This window comes from Dermacentor silvarum, chromosome 8 (assembly GCF_013339745.2).
Source record: "Dermacentor silvarum isolate Dsil-2018 chromosome 8, BIME_Dsil_1.4, whole genome shotgun sequence".
Lineage (NCBI taxonomy): Eukaryota > Metazoa > Arthropoda > Arachnida > Ixodida > Ixodidae > Dermacentor > Dermacentor silvarum.
Genome location: NC_051161.1, coordinates 8,114,153 through 8,141,665, shown reverse-complemented (window position 1 = coordinate 8,141,665; position 27,513 = coordinate 8,114,153). Strand labels below are relative to the sequence as shown.

Below are 27,513 nucleotides of genomic sequence, written 5' to 3'. Positions count from 1 at the left end.
CACACTAAAACATAGTGAATAAATACTAACACTTGTACAACCTAAAAACTACTTAATAAACACTAAACATGTTCCTAATTCCGCCTACGTTAGTCTGTGGCGTCTAGTCTGTGAAAGTCGGGCAACCCTGGCCTACGTTTGCGACGCTACAAAGAGGAGTCGTCTTACTGCGCTGGTCGTCACACATATGTTCCGGTCCGAAGCTTGTCGGCTCTTCTTCCAAGAAGTCAGAATTCTTGTCGATGCTGTAAACGTTGCTGCCTTGCCGTCGTCGCGTCGCTTCGTTCGTCTTAAGGCCCAACCACAAGGAACGGATTTCTGACGGATTTTCGGCATCGGCGCCAGCCGGCAGCACGTGGCGTGGACGCTCAACAAGGTTTATTGACGGCTCTCAACCACAAGAGACTCTCGGCGTCGACGTATTTCAAGCGTGGCGCAATGTGGCCAGATCCTTGGCCCCGAATTTAGCTGGTCAGTTTTGCAAAATGTTGCGCTAACAGAACAATTGTTTTTACTAAGCAAGGACTTCTTGTACTTTCAAAACTTCATAAAAATTGTCCGTAGCTCTAGTGCAAACATATACGCTGGTTGTCTGTGCTGAAAAACGTAGCACCAGTCGCATAGCATGGATAGCATCACCAGCAGCTTCTGTTCCTAGCAAAATACTTTCCGCTAGATAACGTGACGCGTAAATTCTACATTGTATGAAAAACTATATCCGCTGTCGAACGTTAAACACGAACGAGAGCTCCGATACTTGTCGAGCTCAGCTGCAGTGCACGGCTACCGGCGACAGACGACCGGCTCGATTGTGCCCGCATCGCAGCCGACGGCGCCGCTAATATCAGCGCATTTTCTTCTTTGTGTATAATTATAGCGAAGAGCGACAACAACGGTGAGAAAATATCGCGGCTGGTGAGCGTTGGTGATTCCTTCCGAAGCGCCGTCAGCTTAAGTTTTTGAGTGAGCCGGAAAAGGCCTAGCGACGATATCGGCACCGTCGAACGATCAGCGGCGGTGAGGCTGCCGTCGGTGCCAGGGTGACCACCCCTCGGTCACTGATTGGCCACTTCTCTGTACAGCTTCAGCACAAATGGGTCCCGGTCCCATCCCGTCTACGGCAAGGAAATCTCCGCTCGCGAGCGAAACCGCCATCAAACTGCGAACGGCGTACGGTGAGTTGGCGTGCCAGTAACGTGGACGGGCCTTAAGTCTGCACTTCGGCGTTCCTTGCATGTCCCTGTCTGGAAAGAGTATACATCATTATCTATGATACCGTACAAAGCTGCACCACTTGCAATGGCCGGAGCACGCACGAGCGATCGGCTGTTTGGGACGCGGACGAGGCACTCGCGGACGGCAACGCCGGAAGCTTGCTTTGTAAATGGCCTCCGAGCTCGCTCACATTGCGCATCGTGCCGTCTCGGAGACCATAGTTTGTTTGCCTCTTGCGTCTACCGCCACTTCCGCCGTCGGCGCTGCAGTCTGGCTTGCTTTGTCTTGCGGCGCCGAGCGAGCGTGAACCGGCGGCGCATTGTTCTCTGTGCCGCCGGTTGGCGCCGATGCCGAAAATCCGTCGAAGATTTCTCCCTTGTGGTTGCGCCTTTAGGTGTCGACGTCTCGTACTTCGTCGGTGACGTGGCGCGGCATTGACTAGGCCCACCTTGACAGGCCTTACGTCGGGATGCGTCGCAACTTCTTCGTGAGTGCCGACGTGGCGTCCCGAGGAATATAGAACGTGTGCCGGTCTGCCGCAGAAGAGGGATCCTCTCTGGGGTTCCCGGTCCCGCCGTGAAAGGCTGCAGTCAGTCCAGGAGCCTCGCTCGAACTTTGCCGAGGTCGACGGCCACACCTTGGACGGCCAACATCACGAACTCAGCCGGACCCCCAAGTCTCCCGTCGCCAGAGCGTAGCTGACAATGCGACCTTCCTGGCCCGGAGCCACGTTGATAATCCACGGACAGCGCTTTCTTCCCTTGATTACAGCTAGGGTCACGTGCCTCAAGGGCTCGTGCCGTTCGGCCTGTGCCGTGTTTCTCGTGCTCTTCTTCCTTTTTGCGCCGCAGGCGGCCTCTTACATATGAAAGCGTATTAATACTGGGAACAAGAAGCTATGTCAGTAAATATTCGGCAAAATGCAGAACACGTTTGCACTGAGGTAACAGCACTGAGGCATTCCCTCTTAACTCGCCTCCATTACCAGACGCCGGAACTGCAGAATGATCTGCCTGCATAGAACGTCGTCGTGCGTGGCTTCCTGCAGATGCGGTTGATAGGCCGTCCCTCTCAGTCAGCTACATAACAGTTAGACCTTGCTATGGTGCACTCAAGAGCAGGAAAGGTGTGAAGGAATTCAGTATGGATTGCTGGTGGCGTACCGCACAGTCACTTCTTTCGTCCTTCGAACACATGAGCTCTAGCAGGGCATGGATGGCGATGCGCCTAATCAACTGCAAGCAAAGTAGGTGCACACATAAGAAAGAACTGAGAAGAGAGAGAGGTAGAGAGTGGCAGAACAGAGCAGCCGAGCCGGCACATATGGTTTCACATTGATGCTTTCAAGTTTCCTTTCTACCCCATCCCATAATGTGACTAGGCAAGGCAAAGAAAACAAATATGGACTGGACAGGCGCGCCGGAACACAGCGAATGGCAAAGAGAAGGAGGAACACGCATGTTTGGTTTTACACTAGAGCCAGGTCGTGTTTCTTTTACACTCGGATGGACATAAAATGCACGGGACCAAATGAAAAGTCGGAGAAGAAAGGCAGGTGGTGTATACTATCGACCACACGGAATTGCACCACAAAGCCCTGTGCAATAATACCTGTAAACAAAAAAAATTGTCGCAGTTTCACCCGAAAGGCGAAGCATCAATTGCGATAGCAAATTAGTAGAGAGATATACGGAGTAAGGATAGCAGTTTTATCAGCTGTATAAACTTGGACATGCAGCAGCACCAGCAACGCCCAGAACTGTTGTCGACGCCGTCGGCGTTTTGGCCGCGTAAGCACCGAACGCGCGCGGCGTTGGTGACTGTTGCCGGTGCCTCTGGGGGCGGCTCGGAGGTTTTCGACGAGATCAGAATGGGACACTCGTCGAGCAGCGTCGGAAGTCTTACCTACCTTCTCGCCTCGCACTGTTTTTATATAAATAGGCATTTGGTGCCGCAGCTAAACGTCGCCTCCCCTCCCTCCCTCCTGTCCCCCACGGCATTTCGCGCCACGGAAGAAGTCGCGTTTGCTCTCTTTGTAACGGAGGAAAGAGACGCAGCCCTTCAGGGAGCACGGCGCAGAATGCACGTTTGCTCTCCGACGTACGTTCGCTCCCCGTGAAAGCGCGCATCCCTCGCGACCTTTCACTCGCACATACAGCGTCCGGAGCGCGGCGACGATTTCATCGCCGTTAACGTCATATGGAACCTCACGTTAACGGCGACGATGACGCCGACGGCAGAAATCCGCTTTGGAGTTTCCATGTAATTGCTATCGCAATAAAATGCAGTCGCTCTGTAATGTTGGCGCTGGACTCTCTTTATATTTGCCAACCCAAGAGTTTCAAGCGACTACGTACCTATAAGTTTATCTGCCTTAATGGAAGCCTGGCACCCAGACAGGACTTTTACACCGTGACGCAATAGATCAACAGCGGCGCTGTTTCAACTATGGACAAACGGCTGCATGCAGTGCACTGAAGATGTAGTGCGGGGCAACGTCGGGTGATCGAGCCAGATGGTGGGGAGACCGAACTTCTAAAATATTTTTCTTACTTCAAACAAGAGATACTGATTAAATTTCCCCAATGAATTGTTACTGTGATCATCTATAAAATGCATCATGTTCCATAATTTTTCATGGACCACCTCAATGTGCAATTAAGGCTGAACACACGGCTCAACTGAAATTTTATCAAGTTCAACATTCTTTTTCTCACAAACTTTAAATTTGCTGAGTACAAAACTTATAAAATATAGGAAATGGATAAATAATTTTATAAAAACCTCCAATATCCTTTATATGAGACATTTTTATCCTATTACAACCACACAAAACCAAATACAAATGCCCTAAAAAATGAGTTAACTTCAAAGCACCATCCTCCTAGAAGACACTGTAACAGTTTTATGGCCATGTGGAGAAAAGCTTTTCAGAAATTTTTCTTTTTCACCAAGTGCTGCTCTCCAGTGTGAAATTAAAGTGGTGCCTATGCAGTGAAAAATTTTATTTCTGGTGAACATCTTGGGTATGTCACTCGTGAGATACTGTTAATAGCCATGATTTTTTTCATAGAAAACGGTAATGGTCAAGCTAAGATAAGTTTGGCATGAATGGCCCTGGTGATTCCAATTTCAAAAGCTTTCTGTAACAATGACAAATGACATTGTTTTGCTGTGTAGTACAAAGCTTCCAGCAAGAATAACACTCAGTAAATCATAGTGCACATTCATAAAGTGGCACTAAATTTGGCGGTCTGACAGGGATACAGATAAACTTTTGTTAATGGGCACAGTACAGGCAAAAAGAGCCTATCGCTATGCTGACTTCTTCATTGCTGATGGCCACCTTGAGCAAAATCATCACAAAGTAACTTATAAAACCTTAGCCTTGCTAATAATATTTTTTCTTGGTATATTTATGCCAGTAGAATGTACCAACATTTTTTTTGGTTCTCACAGTATGTCACAGCATAATGCTGCGTCTTCATAATGTTACTCTGCAGCTTGTCTATAACCATAGGCTTGTCTTGCTGATGGACTTTCACAGATTGGCCACCTTGCTTGGGTGGAAGAGGATGATGTGTCTGCTGTCCTGTCCTGGCATATGAGAGGGGACATTGATGTTGTCGTCACTGAGACCATGGACAAGGTGAGGGAGTGCTCTTTCTACTTTATAAATTAGAATATCTGTAATGGTCAAGCGCCACCTCTGATACGTTTGTCATGAATGACCCTGGTGACTGCAATTTCAAGAGCATTCTGTGGCAATGACAAATGACACTGTTTTGCTGTGTGGCACAAAGCTTCCAGCAAAAATAACTCAATAAATCATAGTGCACATGTTAAGGTCAATAAAATTGAAAAAAAAAAAAAAATTCTGTAATACTGTTTGTTACTCCAGAAGATACTTTATTCAGTCAATTCACTCATTCGTTGGAAACAAAAGCTGTGCCTGAACCGTCCAGATTATCTTCGCCCGTACTGCCGATTTGTTGCATCGAATAGTCGATTTTCCACCACAGTGTTATACAAAGTGCTTAAGGCTGATCTGCTTTTGCAGATACAACTTCTCTGGCGAAAAGTCGAATACTTTTTGCTTTGTGAAGTGACATTCTTATGAGTAAATTCAGCTTCATTTGCAATTAATCAAATCTGTTGTTACTGGAAGAATTTGTGCACGATGCTTGCAAAGAAATTTCACCACGGTGTCTTTAAGTTCAGTATCAACAGCATAGCAGCTGTGGAACAAGGTTTGCAGTAAAGATTAATATTTGCACAGTTCACTTTCGGTTTGCAAAAACCCTAAAGCGTCGCAGTGCCGCCATGCTACTGTTCGTGCACACATGTTGTATCACATCACGTTTCCAGAGAGATTGTGATGCTCATGCATTCGTAAAAAAAAAAAAAAAAAGTTGCTGATATTTCATTGTGGGATGGTTGTCTAAGTTTCAAGTGATCACATATACAGTCAAACCCGGATATATCGAACCCACATATAATGAATTATTGTGTGTAACGAACAGCAGTGAAATCCCCTTGAAAATTTTTTGTGTACAATCTTTATTTTATATATCGAAATACCTATACCGTATTTATTCGAATCTAACACGCACTTTTTTTCAATAGAACGGGTGCAAAAATTGCGTGCGTGTTAAAATAGAGCACAACCCTAGATCTGCGTTACCGTATTGCCATCGGCATTTTGAAATGGCCGCCTCGTACGCGCTTCGAGCCTAGCTGTCGTAGCTTCCTCCATGTGCTGTCGTACGTGTGCTTAGGCATTAGTCTAACGTCTGTCTTACCCCTTTCTTCTTTTGCTCTATCGGCATGATACCATGAAGTGCCAAGTTCATCATGATGCCGCATTTAAAAGGAAAGGGATCATGTGTGCGGAGACGGACGGAAATCGGGCCACATCACGGGTGTTTGAGAACCCGAAACTTGCGCGCGAGACTGGCGCAAACAGAAGGAGAGGATTTTCGCCAGCAAAGGAACATGGAAGGGTTTCAATGGACCGAAGCAGGACGTATTCTGCGACAATCCACTTCGGCAATACGATCGCCTCGGCCCCCATCTTAAAATTGATCTGCGACAAGGAGAGAGTTCGCCGTGGAGAGAGTTCGCCGTGCTTTGTTTTCGCCGCATATAGTTCGCGTTGAAGCGAGAGGCGTGCTAGCACGAAGGTCAATTCGCTCGCCGCTGCTGCCGTGCTTCGTCACTCCAGTATTTTGGCATCGAGTTTCCGCGGTCGTCGAGCGAGATGTGTTCGTGACACCATGCTTGTTAATTTAGTTAGTAAATGAATGTTTACAAGTTTATATGACCGATAAAAGTACAATCCTTACTTCGTATGGCTTTCTACTAATTTGCTGTCAAAATCGATGCCTTGCCTTTCGGGCAAAACTGCCACTTTTACGACAAAGATGTTAAGGGCTCAGTCTTCGATGGTCATGTCCAGATGTAGAAAAAAACTCTTATTGGCCGTATGCTGTATGTGCGAGCGAAAGCGCGTGAGGGACGCGAAAGGAGGACAGCAGGAAGGCAGCGCAGCAGGGAGGGGTTGCGGCTTCTGCTCTGCGAGCAACTTGTACTTTGCGCGGCGCCGGGTGGTCCCGCGCACCGTATCTTGAAAGCGATCTGCAACGTGGCTCCTACCTTTGTATACGCTGTGCTTTTGCCGCTCAGTTTCTGTTGAAGCGATAGACCGCGTGAACCTTCGCTAACTGCTGCTGGCGCGCTTGCTCACGCCAGCGTTTTGACAGCGGTTGTGTGCAGTCACACAACACGCAGAACTGTTGTCGACGGTGGCGGCGTTCTGCCCGCGTTCGCAACGAACGTGCACGGCGTTGGTGACGTGTTTATGAAGAACGTGCCAACCTTTGCCGTATACCCTATGGCGGTGTACCATAGCGACCATAAGGCCATGGTCCCTGTGGTCACTGAATAAATGAAAACCACCGGATCATATATATTTCTCATTCTTTAATAGTTCAAATAACCAATTACACCATCACATTTTAATAGTCATAATTGGAAATACATAATTCTCACCATAGTATAGCTTCGCTGGTCTTCCATCTCCACCCCAGTGGAAGGGGTGAGAGTTCTTTTTTTCTTTTTTTTTTTAATCCATCACAAGTTTAGTGCATTGGGAGTAAATCTTTGTTTTTCCGTACCAGAGAAAGTTGTATTTCTGTATGAAAGCATGAGGTGTGCGGTACTGTAAAGAATTTTTTTTCTTTCTCTTTTGGTCATGAAAACAGGTGCTCGTTACAATCGAGGGCGCATTAGAATCAAGTAAATAAGGTATATCAAACTTTTTTGTGATCCCCTTCAGATTTGATACATCTGGGTTCGACTGTAGCGAATGTTAATGGTAGATTCGGAGCACTTCCGGAGCTACATTTTCTGCTATTTCTGGAGCAAGTCTGTTCCAATGACGGATTCGGGAGCACCAGATGAGTTTGCCACTGGCAGATTGCGAGCACTTGCAGAGGCAAGATAACTCCACGGAGCAATCGAAACTGCTCTGCCAAAATCAGCGGAGCAGACGGGAATTCTTGGCTGATCTATTTCCTGTTTCTTCCAATACCAACGGATGCAATGGGCACCACTATATCACGTCGCATGCTTGTTTTCGTGCTGCTTGAGAGCAACAGCTCTCAATGTGGCAGTTCAAGTCAAACAGTGTAGGGATGAAATCTGACTGCGACGTTGAACCCAGGGCTTACACACAAGCCTTCAAAATCATGGTTTGCCTTCCCGCCAAAAGGCCAAAAATGGTCTGTTACGTTGAAGACATCGTTCGCTGCTACTCACCGAGCAGCTGCATGTGATTTGTAAGGATATAGTGGTGTGAGGAGAGGGGACTGTAAGTATTAGAATTCAAGTACTAGCAGTTACTTGCAGTGATGTCGGGCTAGTACTACATACGAGAACCAAACATTACTCATCACAATTGGCGGGACTGGCCCTGCTCGCCATCGATGATAACAGAAGGCTAACTGCTGGTGTCAGTTGTATTATATCTCCAGGAGGGTCATGAAAATGAAGCTTGCTGCGATGCAGTCTAGTAGGTTACGAGTACTGCAACCATAGTGTTACTACAGTGCCTGAAGCATAACCTTGGTGACAAGTGACTGGAAAGAATAGCTCTGGCTATGGCTTATGCCGTCCCTCTCTGCGCGCTTGTAGTGCCAAGCCGTGTTTCCAGCGTGCCAGTCTTGCTCTCTGCTATAGAGAGGCCGGTTTTGCTTCATACAGATGTTTGAGTTCAATAGTGCCTCTAGTATCCTGGCTCTCGACGCTGTGAATACCTGTGCCGTCACCGTGTGTGTCCCATTAGCTTCGTCTCCTGTTCACCTCTGGGCATATCTGCTTGCCACGTCCTCTTATGCAATTGACTACCTTTTAGTACGTTGTAGCTTCAATTGTCCCTCTACATGTTATCTTTGAGAGTGTCTCCTTCACAGGCGCCGACAGCCATGTGCGCTAAGTTGTAACGCAGAAGTTGGCAATTTTGTAAATTAAAAAAATAAATATTTCTGTATGCTTTTTGTTTGTATGTTTGTTTGTACTCAGTTCCTTAGGAAAGCAATTTTTCATTACTGGTTGGTGCTTGTGTTGCTGCCTGTCTCTATGTCCCTGTAGTGTCATGCACGCTACATGATGCATCACGGATAAGCCGCCTCTTATGAGGGAGACGTTAACGAACTGGCGCGTGAGGCGCACTGCATAACTGTATATCTGGTTGCATGGTGCACACTAGCACGCCCTTGCTCTGGCAGCAGGGTTTGTGTTCCAGTTACAGATTTGGAGGCATTGCTCTACGCCATGGTGATGTGCTCGCTCGCAGCATTGCTCGCCCACTCCGACTCTGTCATTGCAATTCGACAAAAGTGTCTAAACCTTCTGAGCATGTGTTCTTTTTAGGCCTAATGAACTGACATTGGGAAAATGATATAGAAAAAAATGTGTAGCTTTCAGCATGTTGCTTGTTTGCTCATCTGGCATCCATTTTGACATGCTTCCAGTTCAGACTGAATGTGTAGTGACTTGCCTACATTTTACTCATCTTGAAACTGCAGCGCGCATACAAGAAACGAGGACAATAAGGCGAAGGTGACACAGACAGGCGCAGACTCGCAACTCGGTTTATTTTTGCAAGAGCAAAAATAAACTGCTTTTGCTTTTGCTCCGCATGCTCTTGCACATGCTCACTTTAGTCAGACTGGGTATATATATGTGTGTATTTTCCCTCCAAAAATAAACTGAGTTGCGAGTCTGCGCCTGTCTGTCACCTTCGCCTTATTGTCCTCGTTTCTTGTGTGCGCGCTGCAGTTTCAAGATGAATAGTTACCAACTCGCCCAACTTTCAGTACTTTTACATTTCACTGCTACAACATTTTACATTTTGTTTTCCAGGCAAAGGATATATATCGCAAAACAAATGGAAAGCAGCAGGTTATTGCTCTGGACTCAATCTTTAAGAGGAATACAGCAAAGTAAGTTGTGTGTGTACCCGTGATGCTCCAGTGTTGTATTGAAAGGTCCCTTGGACCACTCTGAGGTAATGCTGATTTTGCATTGTGCCAGTTTCTGACATTACAAGGAAACAAGTCAAGTGCAAACAGAATGGCAGAAATGCAGCTTATACCGCTTATAACATAACCGTTTATAGTGCAGAACTGACTATAACGCAGTCTTTTCTGACTCCAGTTTACACTCTATAGAACTCCATGTATACGCATACCACTTATAGTGTAGCCACATGAGGAGAAATACGGATTATAATGGGGTTTCACAGGAATATCCCGCAGACAAGTGTGCTAGCGAGTGCACTTTATTAAGGTGTGCTGCTGATGAGATGTTGGTGAAAAAAGTTGCATCTTTGTAAAACCAGTATCATTCATATTTGAAAAATATTGAATTGATTCGCACTTGGTTTTCAATATTCGAATTCGCTATTAAATTGAAAGTTTGATATGCACACATCTGTGGGAAAACATGTCGAAGTTTGAAGTAGGAAATTAATAATGGGTGGTGCATTTCGTACGGGTGCCGCTAAAAGTGTAACTTGCTCTGTTATTCATTTCTCTTTTTTTCATTTGTCTTCAGTGTGTAATTCAAATGCTTTACAATTTTTTTTTTTGTCTAAATGGGTAATCTTAAGTTGATGGAAAGACCTTTGACAATACCGTATTTATTCAAATCAAGGCCGATAGATTTTTTTTTTTTTTTTCAAATAATCATATATGAAACTCTAGGGTCGGCTTAGATTCAAGGATTTTAAAAAACGTGCCAGTTTTTAACTGAAACTGATAAGGATAAATATGGTGCATAGTTAGCGCCATCTAGAAAAGTCAGTATTGCAGCCACTACTAGCCGTGCCAGTAGCCAACTGAAGTACACAAGGGACGTCGCCATTTTGACCTGCGTCGTATCGGTAGTTATCAGTATATCGGTATGGTGCAACATCGGTGCGCGGTGTGGCGTTACCGTAATGGCACCCAAGGGCGATGCCACTATAGTGCCGCTTTCTAAAGAATATTGTATTTATTCGAATCTAATACGCACTTTTAACACGACCCTAAATCTGCGTCGGCATTTCAAAATGGCCACCTCGCACGCGCATCGAGCCTAGCTACTTTCTAGCCTAGCTACCGTAGTTTCCTGCTGTAGTAGTAGCTACCGTAGTCTGCTCTATCAGCATTAAGTACCGAGTTGATGCCGCATTTAAAAGGAAAGTGATCGTTTGTGCGGAGACGAATGGAAATCGGGCCGCATCATGGGCGTTCAGAGAATCCGAAACTTGCGAGCGGGACTGGCGCAAACAGAAGGAGAGGATTTTCGCCAGCAAAGCAATGCGGAACGGTTTCAGTGGACCGAAGCAGGGCATAATCTGCGACGATCCACTTCGGTGATACGATCGCCTTGGCCCTATCTTGAAAGCAATCTGTCGCGGGAAGTCCGCCGCGCGCTGTGTTTTCGCCGCGTTGAAGCGAGAGGCATGCTAGCACGAAGGCGCGTTTAGTCTCCAGCGTCTTGACAATTCGTTTCCGCAGTCAACAAGCGAGATGTGTTCATGTTTGCTTGTGCACACGTGACACCGTGCTTGTTAAGTTATTTAGTAAGCGAATGTTTGCAACCTTATACGGCCAATAAAACTGCAATCCTTACTTCGTATAGCGGTCTACTAATTTGCTATTGCATTCGATGCATCGCCTTTCGGGCGAAACTGCGACTTTTTTTTATTTATCGCAACTTCAGTGCATCGGGAGGAAATCCGTTTTTCCAAATGACAGAAAGTTGTGTTTTTGTTTGAAAGCATGAGGTGTGCGGTACTGTAAATGACTTTATTTTTTCTTCACGGAAAATGGGTGCGCGTTACAATCGAGGGCGCATGAGAATCGAGTAAATACGGTAGTTGTGCTAGCCGTAGAGGCATTGTAAAACGTTTAAGCCAGGCAGAACTTCGGCATCGATAAGAAAAACGTCCATCGTTGGAGGGGGCCACGGGAGATGCTTTTTGCGTTTGCCGCAACAAGGATGGCATTTACCCAGGAACATTGATTGTGCGCTCCTTCAAAAAGTGCAGCATCTCTAATGCGCTTGATGGTACTGAATATAGTGTATAGTGTATAGTGCACTGTTTGAAGATGTCAGCAGTAAGGAAGATAGCGACGAGGCTAGCAGCGATGGTGACATATAATGCGCTCGGCATGTTCAAATTTAATAAATGCTGTTTCATTTTGCGAATGCTGTCCTCGCTTTTTCGATCGGCCTTCATTCGAGGTTTTTTTTTTTGCTTTGAACTTTCGGGGGGTCGGCTTAGAATCGGAGTCGGCCTAAATTCGAGTAAGTACAGTACATTGATACATTTTTCAGGGTGCGTACAGGTCCTTGAAATCCTTGAAAACCCTTGAAATTGAAAATTGTGTTTTCAAGGCCCTTCAAAGTCCTGGAATTTTTTCCTTCCTTGAAAATCCTTGAATTTCATGAGCAATGCACTCTGATATCAACATTGGGACCTCCTTTCTGTGGTAGATCAGCGTCGATCTGACAAACTCCCCATTTCAGAAACAATACGCCGGCGCGAGCACACGTGGTTACGTTTTGCAGAACTGCACGAGAAAAAATGAAAAGCTTCGCCGCGTCAAACCGCGAATGGAGTGAGAGACCCATGCCGCGCAACGCTGCTGGCTCAGCTGGCAGTGTTTACACTGCTTTCCTCACCCTATCGTTCGTTTCACTCTTCGCCCGTCGACTTGCCTTCCCACTTTCACTCTTGCGTGCGAAGTGAAGCTAGTGAAGCTAAAGAGAGCAATAGTGCAGCAACTTTACAACTGATGCTCAGTGCCTTTGCAACAACATAACCATATTTTCCGGTCAATAAGTTGCACCTTTGTGTAAGACGCACCCCTTCACAACGGCAGTTTTTCCGAAAAAAAAGTATACAAGTTGCATCAGTGTATAAGACGCACCTATCTTTCGGTAAGCGATTTAAACAAGTTAGTTACGTTTCGCTCTGGGAATGCGGGTCACGCGCAAGCATATGGGTGCCATATATTTCCACTCCAGGCGCATTTCTGCTGTTGTGGTTGCCGCGATGTTTCGTGTAAAGTCCAAGGGCGATAACATCGTCCCCGCGCACCATATGCTGTGTGTGCGAGTGAAAGCATGCGACGGTGAGCCAACTTGCGCACAAGGGAGGAAAGCGGGAAGGCAGCCCGAGAGGAAGTGGGGGGCTGCCTGTACTCTCGTAGCAACTGCGTAGTTTGCGCAGCGGCGTGCGCCGTATCTTGACAGCTATGTGCAGATGCGACGACTTCGGCGTTGATTGACTCACGGTCGGCCTACCGCCGCTTGCGTTGCTGCTCCATCCTTCTCGCACGGCGTTTTGGAACTTGATCACGAGAACCCGATAGCGCGCACAGATCACGAGAACCTCGATAGCGCGCACGTTAGCCATTAAGTCAACCGGCCCGCTTCGCGTGGCCATAATTATCATCAAATTCGATTATGACGGCAGTTTAAAAAAAAACGTACATAGGTCGCACCGTTCTATAAGATGCACCGACGGAAAATTAAGAAAAAGAAAAACGCGTCTTATATACCGAAAAATACGGTATGCTGAATGTTTTGGAAATGTTTGATGAACCAACCCAGCTAATACTGCAGAAGCCTGAGCAGCTGTTGTGAGTGTTCGTTGTATTAACTTTTAATATTGCGGACTTGAGAAATAATCAAGACCAGGCATGTTTTGCAAAATTTCAATATACATCTATTTGTTATAATATAATGGATGTGTAGCAAGACTACACTGAATGGTTTGGAAATGTTCAGTAAACTTGCCGAGTTAATACTGGAGAAGTCACAGTAGCTGTTGGGTGCATTTTTGTGAACTTTTTTTTTTTGGTATTGTGAACTTGCAAAGTGATAAAGGCTAGACGTTAAGATCATTGGGATATACATTTATTTCTCTTTGGTTTGAATATTTTTGGTGAACTTTACCCACCCTATACTGGAGAAATCTCAGCCGCTGTTGTAAGTGTTCATTTTGTGTTGTGATCTTGAGAAGTTATCAAGGCTAGACATTTTTATTATAATTGTGATATACATTTATTTATTGTAAGTGCAATAAAACTACTCATTTTTGGAAATGTTAGAGTAAAGAAATCCTACTTTGGATGCTGCTTTGAGTCCTTGAAAAACCTGTGACAGGTCCTGGAAAGTCCTGGAATATCCTTGAATTTTTTACTTGTAAACCTGCACGAACCCTGATTTTTGCACTTTGCAGGGCCTTGCCGCACCTGAGGAACAAGTCATTCACTCCAACAGGGAATCCCAAGTTTGCATTAGACTACTTCATATTTCGGAAAGACCCTGAAGTCTGTCGAACAGGTGAGAAAAAAGATACGAATCTCATGTGCTGTGAGAATTGGTTTAACTGAAGCTTTCATTAGTGTTTGCGAAAAATGCTGTTCTTGTTTAGCGGCCATTTGCAAGTATAGAACACACAACCAGGTTACACATTTTTTTATTGTAAACTCCTCACTCAACATAAACTCGTGGTACTTGAACATGCTGATCTCCACGCACTTCTAGGATGGCATGACAAGAATGAGATGACGATGCTGAAATAATGATGTCAGGCTCGTAGCCAGGAATTTTTTTCAGGGGGGGACACTTGCTAAAGGCCTTGACTATCTGAGGAAAGCACCTATTTTTCAGTAATTACCGTATTTTTGCACGTATAACCTGCACCCCTAACTTTGACCTCCGCGAAAAAGAAAAAAAATAACCTTGCGTATAACTCGCACACTTATCCGAAGAAATGAGGACTAGGAAGTTACTACTACGCGCAGTCATCATTTCGTTTCCAAGCAAATTTATTTCAAAACGACCGCCGCAGCGTTGTTAGTGCTGTCGTCCGCTGTCCGAGGCTTTATCGCCACTCCCAAAGACGTAATCGTCTTGAGAACCATCTTGCAGCAGCTGTGTTGCTGATTTCTTCAGCAGCGGCTATGATCTTCAGTTTGTCTTTCACTGTGAAAGACTGCCGGAAATTGTGCAAACTAGGCGTACCAGAAACGGCACCTGACTTGTGCGAAAAGCATGCAAAAAGCGTCTAATCAGACTCTGGATGTGGATCTGGCTATAACCTTTGTTGGGAGTCTTATTGGCTTAACACGCGTCGTTGTCGATAGGCATGCAGACAATGTGAACTCTGCACAGTACCGCAGTATGTAAATTGTGCGACTTTTTAAATACTATTTTATTAAGTTTTATATTTGTAGTCTTGAGGTAAATCTTCCTAATAGTATATTTTTATACGGATGGTTCGTCTCAATAGATTTCATTAATAAAAAAAAAAACAGCATTACTCAGAGCCAAAAATAAAAAGACGGAGAGTGGAAATATTTGTTTTATTGAGGCACACTCAAGAAGAGCTTCACCCGGCATTTGGCGTGTATCGGTCGGCTGGTGCTACAAGGCTGTCTACCGCGGTACAAGGCTAGTACCGCGGCTAACACGCGGCGACGGTGGCTGAAGAAAGTGGGCGGGGCGGTGGAAGGGTTGCGGTGGAGGCAAAATCGAGAGCGCAGCCGCCCCTCTCTGTTTATCGGGCGCCGACTGTCGGGTGCGGCATTCTCTGCTCTTTTGGGATGCTCTGGCTCGCTCACGTGGCGGCCGTTCGGCCGATTTACTTAGCGCCATAGGACATGGGCACGGAAAGGTCTCCTCAGTCTTGCACATGGTGAGGAGCTGTTGACAAGTTTCTTTGCGCAGTGGGGTAGCGGAAGCCCTGCTGGAACACCCCCCCCCCCCCCCCCCGCCCCTTCAACATGATGTCGAGGGGGGGGGGGCTAGGGACTCCCCCCCTGGCTACGGGCCTGAATAATGTGCAGTCTAACCCACTTATTATGATCCCAGATATAACGATCTGTCAATTACAAGAACCACATTTCATGGCATTTACGATTTTCTGACCGTGCCTGTTGAAACTGCATCCACATTACAAACATTTTCAAATGCGCCGTACTGGGAGAATGAACACTTCAAACCCGGTCGCCTGCGAAGTTCCGAAGCACAGAAGTGCGACCGAATTTAGGCGCATGGCAGCGCACTTAACGCTTCATTTTAGCCATGTTGCCTTGCTTTGTCACCTTTCTAGGAAGTTTATACATTCAATAATTCTTCAATTTTCAGTGTTTGCCAACTTCATTGGGGAGACCATTGTTTTAGACACCTTGGATGACGCTACTAAGTATAGGACAGAGGTGAGTAACACTTCATACACTTATCATTATGCATTACATATATAGTCAGTGACAGATTTTTCAGTCATGCCTGATAATTTAGGCACCTTCAAAGCACCGCCTCTTACCTCATAGAGCTAATGTATAAAGACGTCTGAAGTTTCAGACACTGAAACCCTTCGCTGTACACTTTTTCAGACTTTTTTGCCTGACTGCAGGTCCCAAATGCTATTAATCAAAGCCACCATCTCTCAAAGCCTTAAAGGCACGAAGCATTCCGGGGTTGCTGTCATCTCAGTACAATTTTCACTGGTGACTATGGCGATGTGAATTTCGTCGCTTCATTTCGGTGTATGCTAACGCCGTTTTGGCTCTATTGCATCGCACATTTGCGGTGCTCTGCCAGCCAAGCGCAATCAGCGCAGTTAGCACGGTCCATTTGTGTTTCGGAAGGTGGCACGACATAGAGCTATGGGCGCAGCCCATTCGTGTTTGGAGGAGTGGAAGGGCGATGGGAGAGAGATGCATGATGCTGGCGATGCGGAGAAGGATGGAAAACAGTGCACGGCGGCGTGCAACTTCTCATATGTTTTTTTTTTTTTTTCTTTTCAAGGATTTTGCATTCCATTCTCTTGGCGCCGGACACCCACTAGCCAGACTGCATCGTTATGACTGATAATGTGGCATGGGGGCATTGTAGTAAGCGGGTTATTTCACCATAGAAAACATACAAAAGTTGACAGTGCAGCAGCTTCTCATTGTTCTAACGGATATATTGTTAAAACAGGTATCATAAGTAGGTTTGACTGTATAAATTAACATCTTATTTTTCACAGCCTACTCTCTACAACGTCGATTGTTTATTGCAAGTGGCAAATTTGGTTTCAGGACTACAATGGTATATTTGGCAGCTCAGTCCAGATATATCGATGGTTGGTTAAAATGATTGGATTTTTCGTTCTTCTTGATATTGTTATGAGTGGACTGCACTGTACGTGATTTTTCAGCCGATTTCGTGGTCCTTAGCGAGTCCGAGAAATTTAATGTTGACTTATGTAGATGCAGTAGAATTCTAACTTATTCAACCCTGATGGGACCTTGTGAATTAGGTGGAAGACAGGGCAGGTCAAAAGTCTAGAACACATTGTGTAAGCATATTATTTCATTTACTACAAATCTGGAATATTTTCATGCTATTTGCACTGCTTAATGCTTGAAAGAAGCATTGAGCAGCATTGAGAAGATGTTAATAGCTCATGGCATGCCTCCCTTCCCTTTGAATCTACCAGTGGTTACTGATAGTATGGTTCTGTGGCATCACAGACTTGGCAGGCCTATTGTTTTTACAGCGAAGCTGTTTGCCCACGACAAAGAAAGAGCGCGTCGCGGACAGCTCAAGAAATCCAAAGAGCATTGCGCGAGGCATGAGGGGAGGGTGAGGCGAGGCATGGGAGAGGGAGAGAAACGAACGGATCAACGTTATCATAAAAAAGGAAGAAAAAAGTGCTATAGCAAAGGGGGAGGGTAAAAATTCTGGTTCTGTCCAGATGTAGAAAAAAAAAACTTTCATTGACCGTATGCTGTATGTGCGAGTGAAAGCGCGTGAGGGCGAGGGACGCGCGCTTTCATGGGGAGCGAACGCATGGCGGAGAGCAAACGCGACTTCCCAGTGTAAGGGGAGCGGTGGGCGAGGAGGGCATCAAGACACCCTAGACTGTGCACGTGCGTGCATGCTCTCCCACTGCGGCGCAGCGCATGCGGACTTTACAATTGCTAGTAGGTACAGCGGGGGCATGGCACTGCAGGTCACATGACTTCTGCTGAACACGTGTTGTCATGGCAATCGTGGAGCTCCTAGGTGCCTAGGGACCTAATCACTTAGGGACTTTTGAGGCACTGGTCTGCGCGGCGGCTGCTAGTTACTGATCGTGGCTCTCTTATCTCCGAGACCGGGCGCAGCGACCTTGCCGAGCGCAGCTCCTATGTGCGTAGGGAGCGAATCGTTTAGGGCTCATTGAATGTCTGGCGATGTCTGGGCCACGCCGGCCGCGCTTTATTATTGTAGCGTTTGTTCTAGTGGCGGAAATCGTTGCAGTAGTGGTGGTGTGGCATGACGGCTTTTGAGCTCGGTGAACTGTGGTGGTGTAAACAAGCGGGTACTGCTCGCGTTTAAGCACCGGTGCCGCGGTGGAAGCCGCGGTGCGGGCGCTGACGCAAAGCGGCGGTCGTTGGGGTGTTGCGGAGCGCAGCGCAGCAACACCCCAAATAAAAAAATATACTGCTCCAGTCAGGTAGACTGCTCCCTCCCTGATAGTGAGATTATATTTGGATCATCAAAACAGTGATGCGTTTGTTTAGGAATACCATCGTTTCTCTCGCAGGCGCGAGCACCCTCGTGCTCGCGCCTGCGAGTGAGAAACGATGGTATTACTGGTATTCCTGGAAACGATGGTATTCCGTGTTGAGATTTGCAACACGGCTCCTACCTTTGTATGCGCTGTGCTTTCGCCGCTCGGTTTCCGTTCAAGTGATATACTGCATGAACCTTCGCCCGCTACTGCTGGCGCGCTTGCTCACGCCAGCGTTTTGACAGCGGTTGTGTGCAGTCACACAAACATTATGCAGAACTATTGTCTACGGCGGCGGCGTTTTGCCCTCGTTCGCACCAGACGCGCCCAGCGTTAATGACGTGTTTATGAAGAACGTGCCAACCTTTGCCATACATCCTATGTTGGTGTACCGTAGCGACAATAAGGCCATGGTCCCTGTGGTCACTAAATAAATGAAAACCGCCAGATCATATATATTTCTCATTCTTTAATATCTTAGTAGCCATAATTGGAAATACATAATTGCCACCATAGTACAGCTTTGCTGGTCTTCCATCTCCACCCCAGTGGAAGGGCTGACAGTTTTTTGTTCAACAAATGCCTATGGTATTGGCAAGCAGATTTCATTTTAAATATAATGTAGCTGTCTTTCTAAACCATTAATAATTCAGCTTGCCCCCCTTCCTCAGTCATTGGCATAATTTGACATGACGGGAAGTTGCTTTGGGCATTTGAAGGTGGTATCACTTGCTTTTTGACTGTTGTGTTGCTTTTTTTGTCATGTCAAACTACCAAACCATGGCTCTTAGCAATAGTTGCTTGTTTTTACATTTCAGAAGTGTAATTTATCTGTATTGTGTGTTTAGCGCTAATTATAAAAATGTATAAAATAAATTTGAAGTCTGGGACCCCTGTGTTTCATGTGAATTGTGTGCAACTTTGTCTTGCAGGTGACGAAGTTCAGTGCCTGCCCAACCTTGCTGGCCAAGACGGGTGAGCGTATTGCCAGCACGGGTAAGTTTGGCGGCCACCAGAACCGGGCACCTTCCCTTGCTCAGCTGCAGGGCAATGTGTTTGGTGAGCCGCCCATGAAGGACCTTGACCGAGTTCAGGACCAAATTCGTAAGTTGACACAAGTTCCAGTTAAATTCTCATGAAAGGTCGTTTGAGGGAAAGTTTATTTGTATTCGGAGACTTGATATATAATGTTCATGAAAAAGTTAACAATAACATGCATGGCAAGACATCCAGCAGTGTCCAGGAGTGCATGGATATTCAACACTGCACAAAAAGGGATTCCATCATATAAGGTTCTGGGCTTTTTTAAACTAAAAAGCACGTGCCAGTTATATGTTTATTGGACTTACTAAAAAGAAAGTGTTGGTGTTTAATTTGTTATTACAGAAAAAAGAAAATGAGGTGGATTTTTCGAACATAAGGAAGGCAGTGTTCTTGTGCAAACCTAACTAAAAATGTCTCGCAGTTTTGCCCGAAAGGCGAAGCATCAATTGCGATCACAAATTAGTAGAGAGCTGTACGGAGTAGGGATAGTAGTTTTATCGGCTGCATAAACTTGGACACATTTGCTAACTAACTGAATTAACAAGCATGGTGTCAGCGCGCACAAGCAAACATGAATAGATCACACTCGATGACCCCAGCCAACCACTGTCAAAATGCTGGCGTGAGCAAGCGCGGCCGCCACTGCGAGTGACTGTCTGGTGGTCTATCACTTCAATGGAAACTGAGAGGCGCATTCAAAGGTCAGAGCCGTATGGAGATCGCTTTCAAGATACGGTGCGCGCGACAGCCCGCACCGGCACAAATGTACGCATTTGTCAGAGTAGAAGCCGCCCTGCCTCTCTCCCGCGCTGCCTTCCCGCTTTCCTACTTTCGCGTGGGAGATTGAGTCACCAGTTCCCCTTGCGCCCGGTTGCAAGATATGCATTTGTACTCGCAGCACAGTGTCGTCCCCCCCCTCCTCCCCTCCTGTACCTCCACGGCAATTGGCGCGACGGAAGAAGTCGGCTTTGCTCTCCGCCATGTGTTTGCTCTCCGTGAAAGTGCGCGTCCTCCGCGTGCTTTCGCTCACACATATGGCTCGCGACGATGATTTTATCGCCCTTGGACTTTATACGGAACCTCACGGCGACGACGGCGGCAAAAATCCGCTTGAAGTGTCCATATAATTCCTATCGCAATAATATTGTTCAATTACATCCTCCAGGGAATAAACAGTACAGTGCAGTCCACTTAAAATGATACCACATATAACGATATATAGGTTATAACTATGAGCCGACTCATGATATAAACTTATGCATTAGGGCTGTGAGAAAAGAAAGAACATATATAATGTTATGATTGCATGTCGAATACAACGATCAAAATGTTGCTTTCTGGAAGGCGCTTTTTATGTAGACTGAGCTTGACATTTGCGTTGTTAAATTTGCTAAGTTCCCTTTAAACGAACAAGGTCGAGATAGGGGCGAAAAGTTTGTCTACGAGAGAGTTTGTGTCTGCCACCATTACCGCGCCGTGCATCCTGCACGCGTGGGGATAGCGAAAACCACGGAGAGAATTTTGAGTTGGCATAGGGTGCCACAAGGTGGCGCCCGCTTTTCATGTTTGTGTCATGTGTTGCCAGTGATTGTGCTCCATACGCGTCCAGAGAGAGAGAGAAAAAGCTCAATGTGAAGAGTGATGGCGCAGTGGTGCCGCAGTGAAACTGGCGAAAATGTGCCACGGAAGCAGTCCTGAAGCAGAGGACAGCCCAGTTTGCAGATAATGGGTGCCAACAAAGTGTAAAGCTGGGTTGCTTGAGATGAAGCTGCAAATTTTGCTAGACTCAAAAGAAGTATGAGCTTGCGCAGTTGACCATATTGACGATGCTTAAAACCAGGAGCGTGCTATTATGAAGGCTGGAATCGATGGTCATGCCAATCAACGGAAAAAGGCAGGTCGTCATGTCCCATCTGCAGTGCCAACAGAGATGTGGAAAGAGGCACCATCAGCAAATCCCTCTGTTGAAATGTTGAATGAAAGCGGGCAAGTAGTGTCATGATATTGCAATCCGATTCTTTTTTTTTTATTATTATGTATCATCAATCTTTCACAGCTCTTGACCAAACCACACAAAGGAAATCTGCATCAACAGGAAATGACTCAATATTGTCAGTGCAGTACTAGTGCCAGTGCTTCACTCATTTACAGAGGGCTGGAGGTGCTGCGCCATTTGAGCCACGCTGTGCCAATGCGCCTTTCCTGCGCCATCCTGCTCCAAAACGCATTATTACACTGAAACTGCTCCCAAGCGTTGCCTCCATGTCCGACAGGCCTGATAATTCGGACGGCTTCACAGCACCGTCACATACCCCATAGAGTCAATGTATAATAACGTCTCAAATTTGGGATGCAAGAACCCTTTGTTGTCCGATTTTCTCGACTTCGAGCCGCGACCACAGGTCCATAACGGCATTAATCAAAGCCACCACCACCACCTTGTTGATTGTCTTGCCGCCTCGAACCAGCATTCTCGCATGCAGATCCGCTTGCCACCACCACGGCAACGCTAGGCCTAGCTGATTGGACGTTCGCTATTAAGCTTCTTGCCATTCGGTGCCGTGTTTTTCATTGAAATAATTTGCGCTGTCAGCAGTGGCAGCGACACTCCGCCTTTGGAATCCTCGCGAGCGGCTTCGAAGCTCGGAGAGTTGCAGGATGCCCGTTTGTGAAAGTCAGCTTCGCTTCAATGCAGTAATGTTACACGGTGAAGCATATGTGAATTATTGTGGGGAAGCAAAACAAGAGTGAGAAGGGGCAACTGTCACGGGACACAGTAGGTATTACTTAATTACACACGCTTGCACCCTCCGTCTCCTGTCACAGTACAAGCACCGATATGCCTCATAAGTATACTGGCAGGCCTTCAAAGCTTTTTCGGACGTGCCTGTGGCAATTTGAGCACTTAGCGGGAGTAAAAGGCCTGCATTCATTGTTTCAGACGATTTCGCGGGCTCTAGGGAGTCCGAAAAATCGGACATTGACTGTATTGCTTTCCGTCCTTTTGTTTTGATGTTGTGTTGTGAGCTATGATGTTTTAAATGTGGGTGCAGTTTTGTGCCACATGCATTGTGGGACTTATTAGCCAGCTGTGCTTGCCCATATCTAATGTTTGCATTTTAATTTATTGGCTATGTATAGTGCCTTGTGCCTTGAAGTACAATGATCAACTTGCAATATTTCTGTAGTTAATCAGATGCATTATATTTCACTTGGAGACATATTAGTCTTGTTTAGAGAATACATTTTAAGTACCGTATTTACACGATTGTAGGTCGACCCATTTTTTCAAATTTGGCAATCCAATGTTGGGGGGTCGACTTAGAATCGAAACCGAACCGTGTACCGCTAGTAACAGCAAGAGAAACGAGAAATCAGGGGCGCTACAGCGTGGTTACAACTTTGCACCTACGTTTTTATGGTTACGGTAGAAGCGTAGCGTAATAATTTACTCTATTGCATACATTTTGATTGCGCACACCACGAGCGCACGGCTCTTGTGGGAGCATCGATCATGGAAGAGCTGCCATTTAGGGGGTATTGGTAGATGGCGGAAGAGCCACCGTTAGGGGGGTATTGGTAGCTGGCGGAAGAGCCGCCGTCAGGGGGTATTGGTAGTTGGCGGAAGAGCCGTCGTTTGGGGGTTATTAGTAGTTGGCGGAAGAGCTTTTCTTTGAGATACGATTGTTTTCGACGGCCGCTCGCATCTGTCACTTCCGATGTTGTGCTGAATCGTCGTGCCTGTCATGAGTGCCAAGAACTTTGGGCGCTCGTTCTCAGCAGCGTTCAAACGTGCTGCAATCCTCCATGTTGAGGAAACTAACAACTGTGCAGTGGGACGCAAGTCTGGAGCGGTCTGGAGTCAGTGAACGTGTGGTGCGGCAGTGGCGGCTTCAGCGCGAGAAAATTTGGCATCTCTGGCTACTGTGTGTGGGTGGGTCCTCTCTGCGTGGGGGGCTGTACCGCGCGATGTCGTGGTGCGGTCGTTCGCGAAGTGTGGACTCACTTTTGATGACGACGTGCTTTGGGACGCAGCAGCTATGACTGCAGCAGTACCAGTGAGGTCAACTCTAGTGACGATGAGTAGTCTTAGCAACCCCATCAATAAATTTCCCTTGTGTGAAATGCACTCGCGTGGTTTTTCTCCCCCCCCCCCCCCCCCCCCATTTTTTTTTTTTTTTTTTTTTTTTGAGACATGCAATTTTGGGGGGGTCGACCTACATTCGAGTCGACTTACAATCGTGTAAATACGGTAAGACTTGTTCTTTAGTCTAACACATAGCTGGCATATTAAGTATTAGCACTGTGGACGCAGTGCTAGTGTTGTGTGGTAGTGTTATTTGTTGATAAAGTACAAACTAGCTTTACGTCCCATGTGATTTACTTGTGCTACTTTTAGAGCTGCTTTGTACTTGTTTCTTTATGCTCAAGTGCAAGTACTGGTTCTGACTATGTATTTCATCTCTCTTATGCTCATACATAGATATATTTTATTGCTGTTGTGTTGTGCTTTCGCCCTGATTGTTTGTAGAACTTGTACTGCCATTACAGTTCCCTACAGTTGCACATTGATCAGATTTCTTTTTTAAGTTGCTTGGCAAGAAGAGCGTAGAATGTTGCACAGCAATTTCACCTTGGCAGAAAGTTTTCTCTCTTAGCATTTGTATTTGCTCAAAGCAAAAGCTTGCTAATTTAAATGTTCTTAGCATGGTGACCCGCTCCAAAACTTGCTTTCTCGGCTATAAAAATACAAATTTGTTGCTCTGATGCTGCACCAAAATATATAGTTATTTACTGCTGAAAAGCTGCTCCAGAACGGTCAATTTTCTGCTCCCAGCCCTGCTCCAAAACATTGGAGCCTGCTTCCACCCCAGTTTACAGTTTACATCATTTTTGCGTGCTGATCAAAGTTGTATTCTCAGCATGAGTGAGACATTTGCTATTTAAGAACGCTGAGCTGTAATTTTAGTTTGGCTAAGTTCCTTTTGTGTCCTGATTTTCAGAGCTTCTGAAGAAGCTTAGCGTGGCCATGAAGAAACAGCGAGATGCTCGGACAGAACTGGAGAAGCAAAAGCAGAAGGATACCACCTTCGTGATGAAGAAAAAGGACTATGAGCAGCTCAAGAAGGAGCTGGCAGGCGTTGACGAGGCTGTTGCGCGCCTGCAGTGTTCAGGTCAGGACGATGACCGGCTAGCTGTGCCTGTGCAAGACCTGGTGAGAAATTCACCCAGACGCCAGTCCCTCCCAGCTGCACAACTCAGCAGGTACCCTCCAGGTGAGTGCACACAAGTGTCAGCACCACTTGGAAAGCTTTGCCCATTATACAGTGATATGTATCTTTGTGCAGCACTCCAAGTGTCGTCGGAAGTAGCGAACACTTATGCAGGATCGGAAGAAAGCTCACGATATTGTGTTGCTCACACCTTAACTTCATGCAGTAAACTTCAGCACACTTCTGCGTGAAAAAAGTTATGAAAATTGAAAAAAAAAAAAATTTCAGTGTAGCGTAGGCACCAACTTGTGATGCAACTTCAGTTTGTGCTCATTGGTCAAGTTTGTGTACCCAGCCAATTTCCTTTTATGTTGCGAGTGTAATGCTTGTCGTAGTGTGAGAGCCTGTATCGGAAGCTTGGCTTTATGTTTGTCCCTTTGCTTTCTCCCATCAGCAGTGGTCTTTCTCTCTTCACATCAAAGGTTGTCTAACTTGCTTTTGCAGCTTCACCAAAAACACCCAACGACAGCAGTATGAATGGCGTTTCTCGAAGAGCACGTGCACCTCCCACCCCTGCCACTGCACCTGTGGAGAGGAAACGCAGGAGGATCACGTGATGCACTTTGGGCTCACATCATCATTCCATGTGCTGCGACTTAGCCTGCTGTAGGATACCTCAGATCACTTGGGCGTCATTTGTATTCACACTGAAAAGGCTCTCTTGTGGGCCTCTTTTATTTTTGTCAGCATTTTCTTATTGCTTTATATGCAATGCATTGTAGACTCATTTCTGCCTGTTACAACTGTTTGCACTGTTGTCATTAGTTATTGCTGCCCACTATTGTCCTCTTTTAATGTTGCCAACGGATGTGTTGGTTTCTCTCACGCTTGTTCACTATGAAAAAATTTAGATGTTACGTTTAGTTGAGAATGGAAATATATGAGGCAAGCAAGGTGTAGTTAGTATCTGTACATATATAGAAAGTACAAAGATGCCTGTGTTTAGTTGAAAGCTATTATTTGTTCCTTGTGGTGTGGAAAAAAAATGCCTTGTTTTTCAATGTCAGTCACTTCCGGCTTTTTTGTCTGTATCATGTTTCTCTAGAGACTGTGTAGGACTTTTTACATTTGCTTGGGATTCAGATCTGGTGTTGACAAAAAACTGGCCCATTGATAGAGTGAGTCACTGTTTTGTCAAGTGCATGCTGTCATCACTAGCAGTTGTGTGTGTATGTATCCCACTGCTGGCCCAAGTTTTGCGCAACAAGTTCACGTTTCTGAATTCTTTTGCTCATTTTTTTTAACCACCTTATCATTTCTTGCATTGTATTGTGTTTGTTCCCTACACCTTCCATTTATTTCCTTTTCTCCATTTTTACAGCACATCATCACTGGCACAGAAATCTGTGTCATGTTCTGTGTATCAGACATTTTCAACCTGTGCTAGCCTGTTAAACATGCTGACAGCGCAGACTTCAGCCCCTTGATGTTCAGTGTGACTGCAAATAATTGTTTCAACCGTCACATTTCCATACTTGATCATACACAATTCTTTGTGTATTTTTGCTTGTTTTTACATTCTGATGTAGTTCTGCTAGGCATTCCCGCATTAGGATTTGGAAGGATCACTCTGTAAATTGATAAACTGCTATGCTTTTGTTGACATGTTAGCTTGAACTTGCAGTTGTACATGCCTGCATGCTGCATAACATGCTGAAATTAAGAACTTGTTCTGCTCCACATAGAAAGTCTTCAGGCAGCTGTAGGTGCTGTTCAGGCACTTTGAACCAAAAAAATATAACAAATTTACATTTTTGTAGATTGAATAAATGTTTCTTGAGAGCTTCTATTTTACGTTAATCCGAATAATGGATGCCTGAGGCAAAATGTATCTGTGGCCGTGTCACTATAGCGTGCTCTTAGGTTCGTTTTGCCCAATATAATGAACTGATTTTACTACTAGTGAAAGTGAAATTTTTAAAACAGATGGATGCCATGATTGGGTATGAATCTGTGGGAAAGCAGTCAGAAGTGCTCTGTCTTGAACAATTGTACATAAGTCATGTCATTCTTACGAATTTGTTTGAAACATTTTATACCTATCTAGCTGCAAAAATTTTCAGGAAAGTTGCCTTGGTGGAACTGTTTGTTGCGTGATGAGTTGATCCCAGCCACGTAATGCTGTTAAGCCCACCTGTGTCTGTTACCTGGGAGGTGTCCTGTTACACTACTGGTTGTACCATACTTTCTTTCACTGCAAAGTCGTTTGCTATGACATAGTCATTTCATGTTGAGGCCGTTCATCTCCTACAGCCTACTTGTTTTATGATGACAAAGCTGGAGGCACCTTGTCCTTTTGCTTTTCTGACAATAAAATGCTAATTTGGAAGCCTATTCCCCATTTCTTATGTTTTTTGAAGAGTTATGCAGCAATGTACTAGCTTACTTGTTTTACTGTGCAAATGGTAGTAAATGCAATTCGGCATTTCCCAAGTCCACTTCATAAAATGGCAGGCCCCACCAGTTCTGTGTGCACTGTGAAGTATGTGACCGAAGTCACTTGTAATCCTTGCTGAGATCTGGTTGCTCTTCCTGACGTGGCCTTGGTGTGGAGGAGGCGGGCTTGTACCCGGGTGGATGACAAGGAATAGATTTAAGCAGGTGAGAGGAGGAGCTGCCCCATAATTTCGAGATGCTGGTTAGAGGAGGCTTAGCGGAGTGATGTCTACTGCTTCTACATGATGTTTTCCGTTGCCCAGGTTTAAGTGTTGACAGAACCTAGTTTTTTTAATTTAGATCTTTCTTTTCCCTTCCTTCGACTTTTCCACTGCTGCTTGGCACGCCGCGTCGGGCAGTGGTTGAGAATGTGTATAAGGTACAGGTGGGTCGACTGTTGAGGGGAGATGCTACTCAAAAAACAATTCTTGTTAT

General features: G+C 45.8%; 1 protein-coding gene across 1 annotated transcript in view; it reads left to right on the top strand.

The window, feature by feature from the left end:
* The window catches only part of LOC119460586 (structural maintenance of chromosomes flexible hinge domain-containing protein 1), a 229,955-nt gene extending 202,979 nt beyond the window's left edge, over positions 1–26,976 (top strand). The window contains exons 43-49 of the mRNA XM_037721595.2: positions 4,763–4,864; positions 9,640–9,719; positions 14,015–14,118; positions 15,928–15,998; positions 19,258–19,429; positions 24,373–24,645; positions 25,087–26,976. Of these exons, the coding sequence (XP_037577523.1) occupies positions 4,763–4,864; positions 9,640–9,719; positions 14,015–14,118; positions 15,928–15,998; positions 19,258–19,429; positions 24,373–24,645; positions 25,087–25,199 (915 nt within the window). The 3' untranslated portion in view covers positions 25,200–26,976. The remainder of the gene's footprint in view (positions 1–4,762; positions 4,865–9,639; positions 9,720–14,014; positions 14,119–15,927; positions 15,999–19,257; positions 19,430–24,372; positions 24,646–25,086) is intronic.
* Positions 26,977–27,513: the final 537 nt, after the last annotated feature.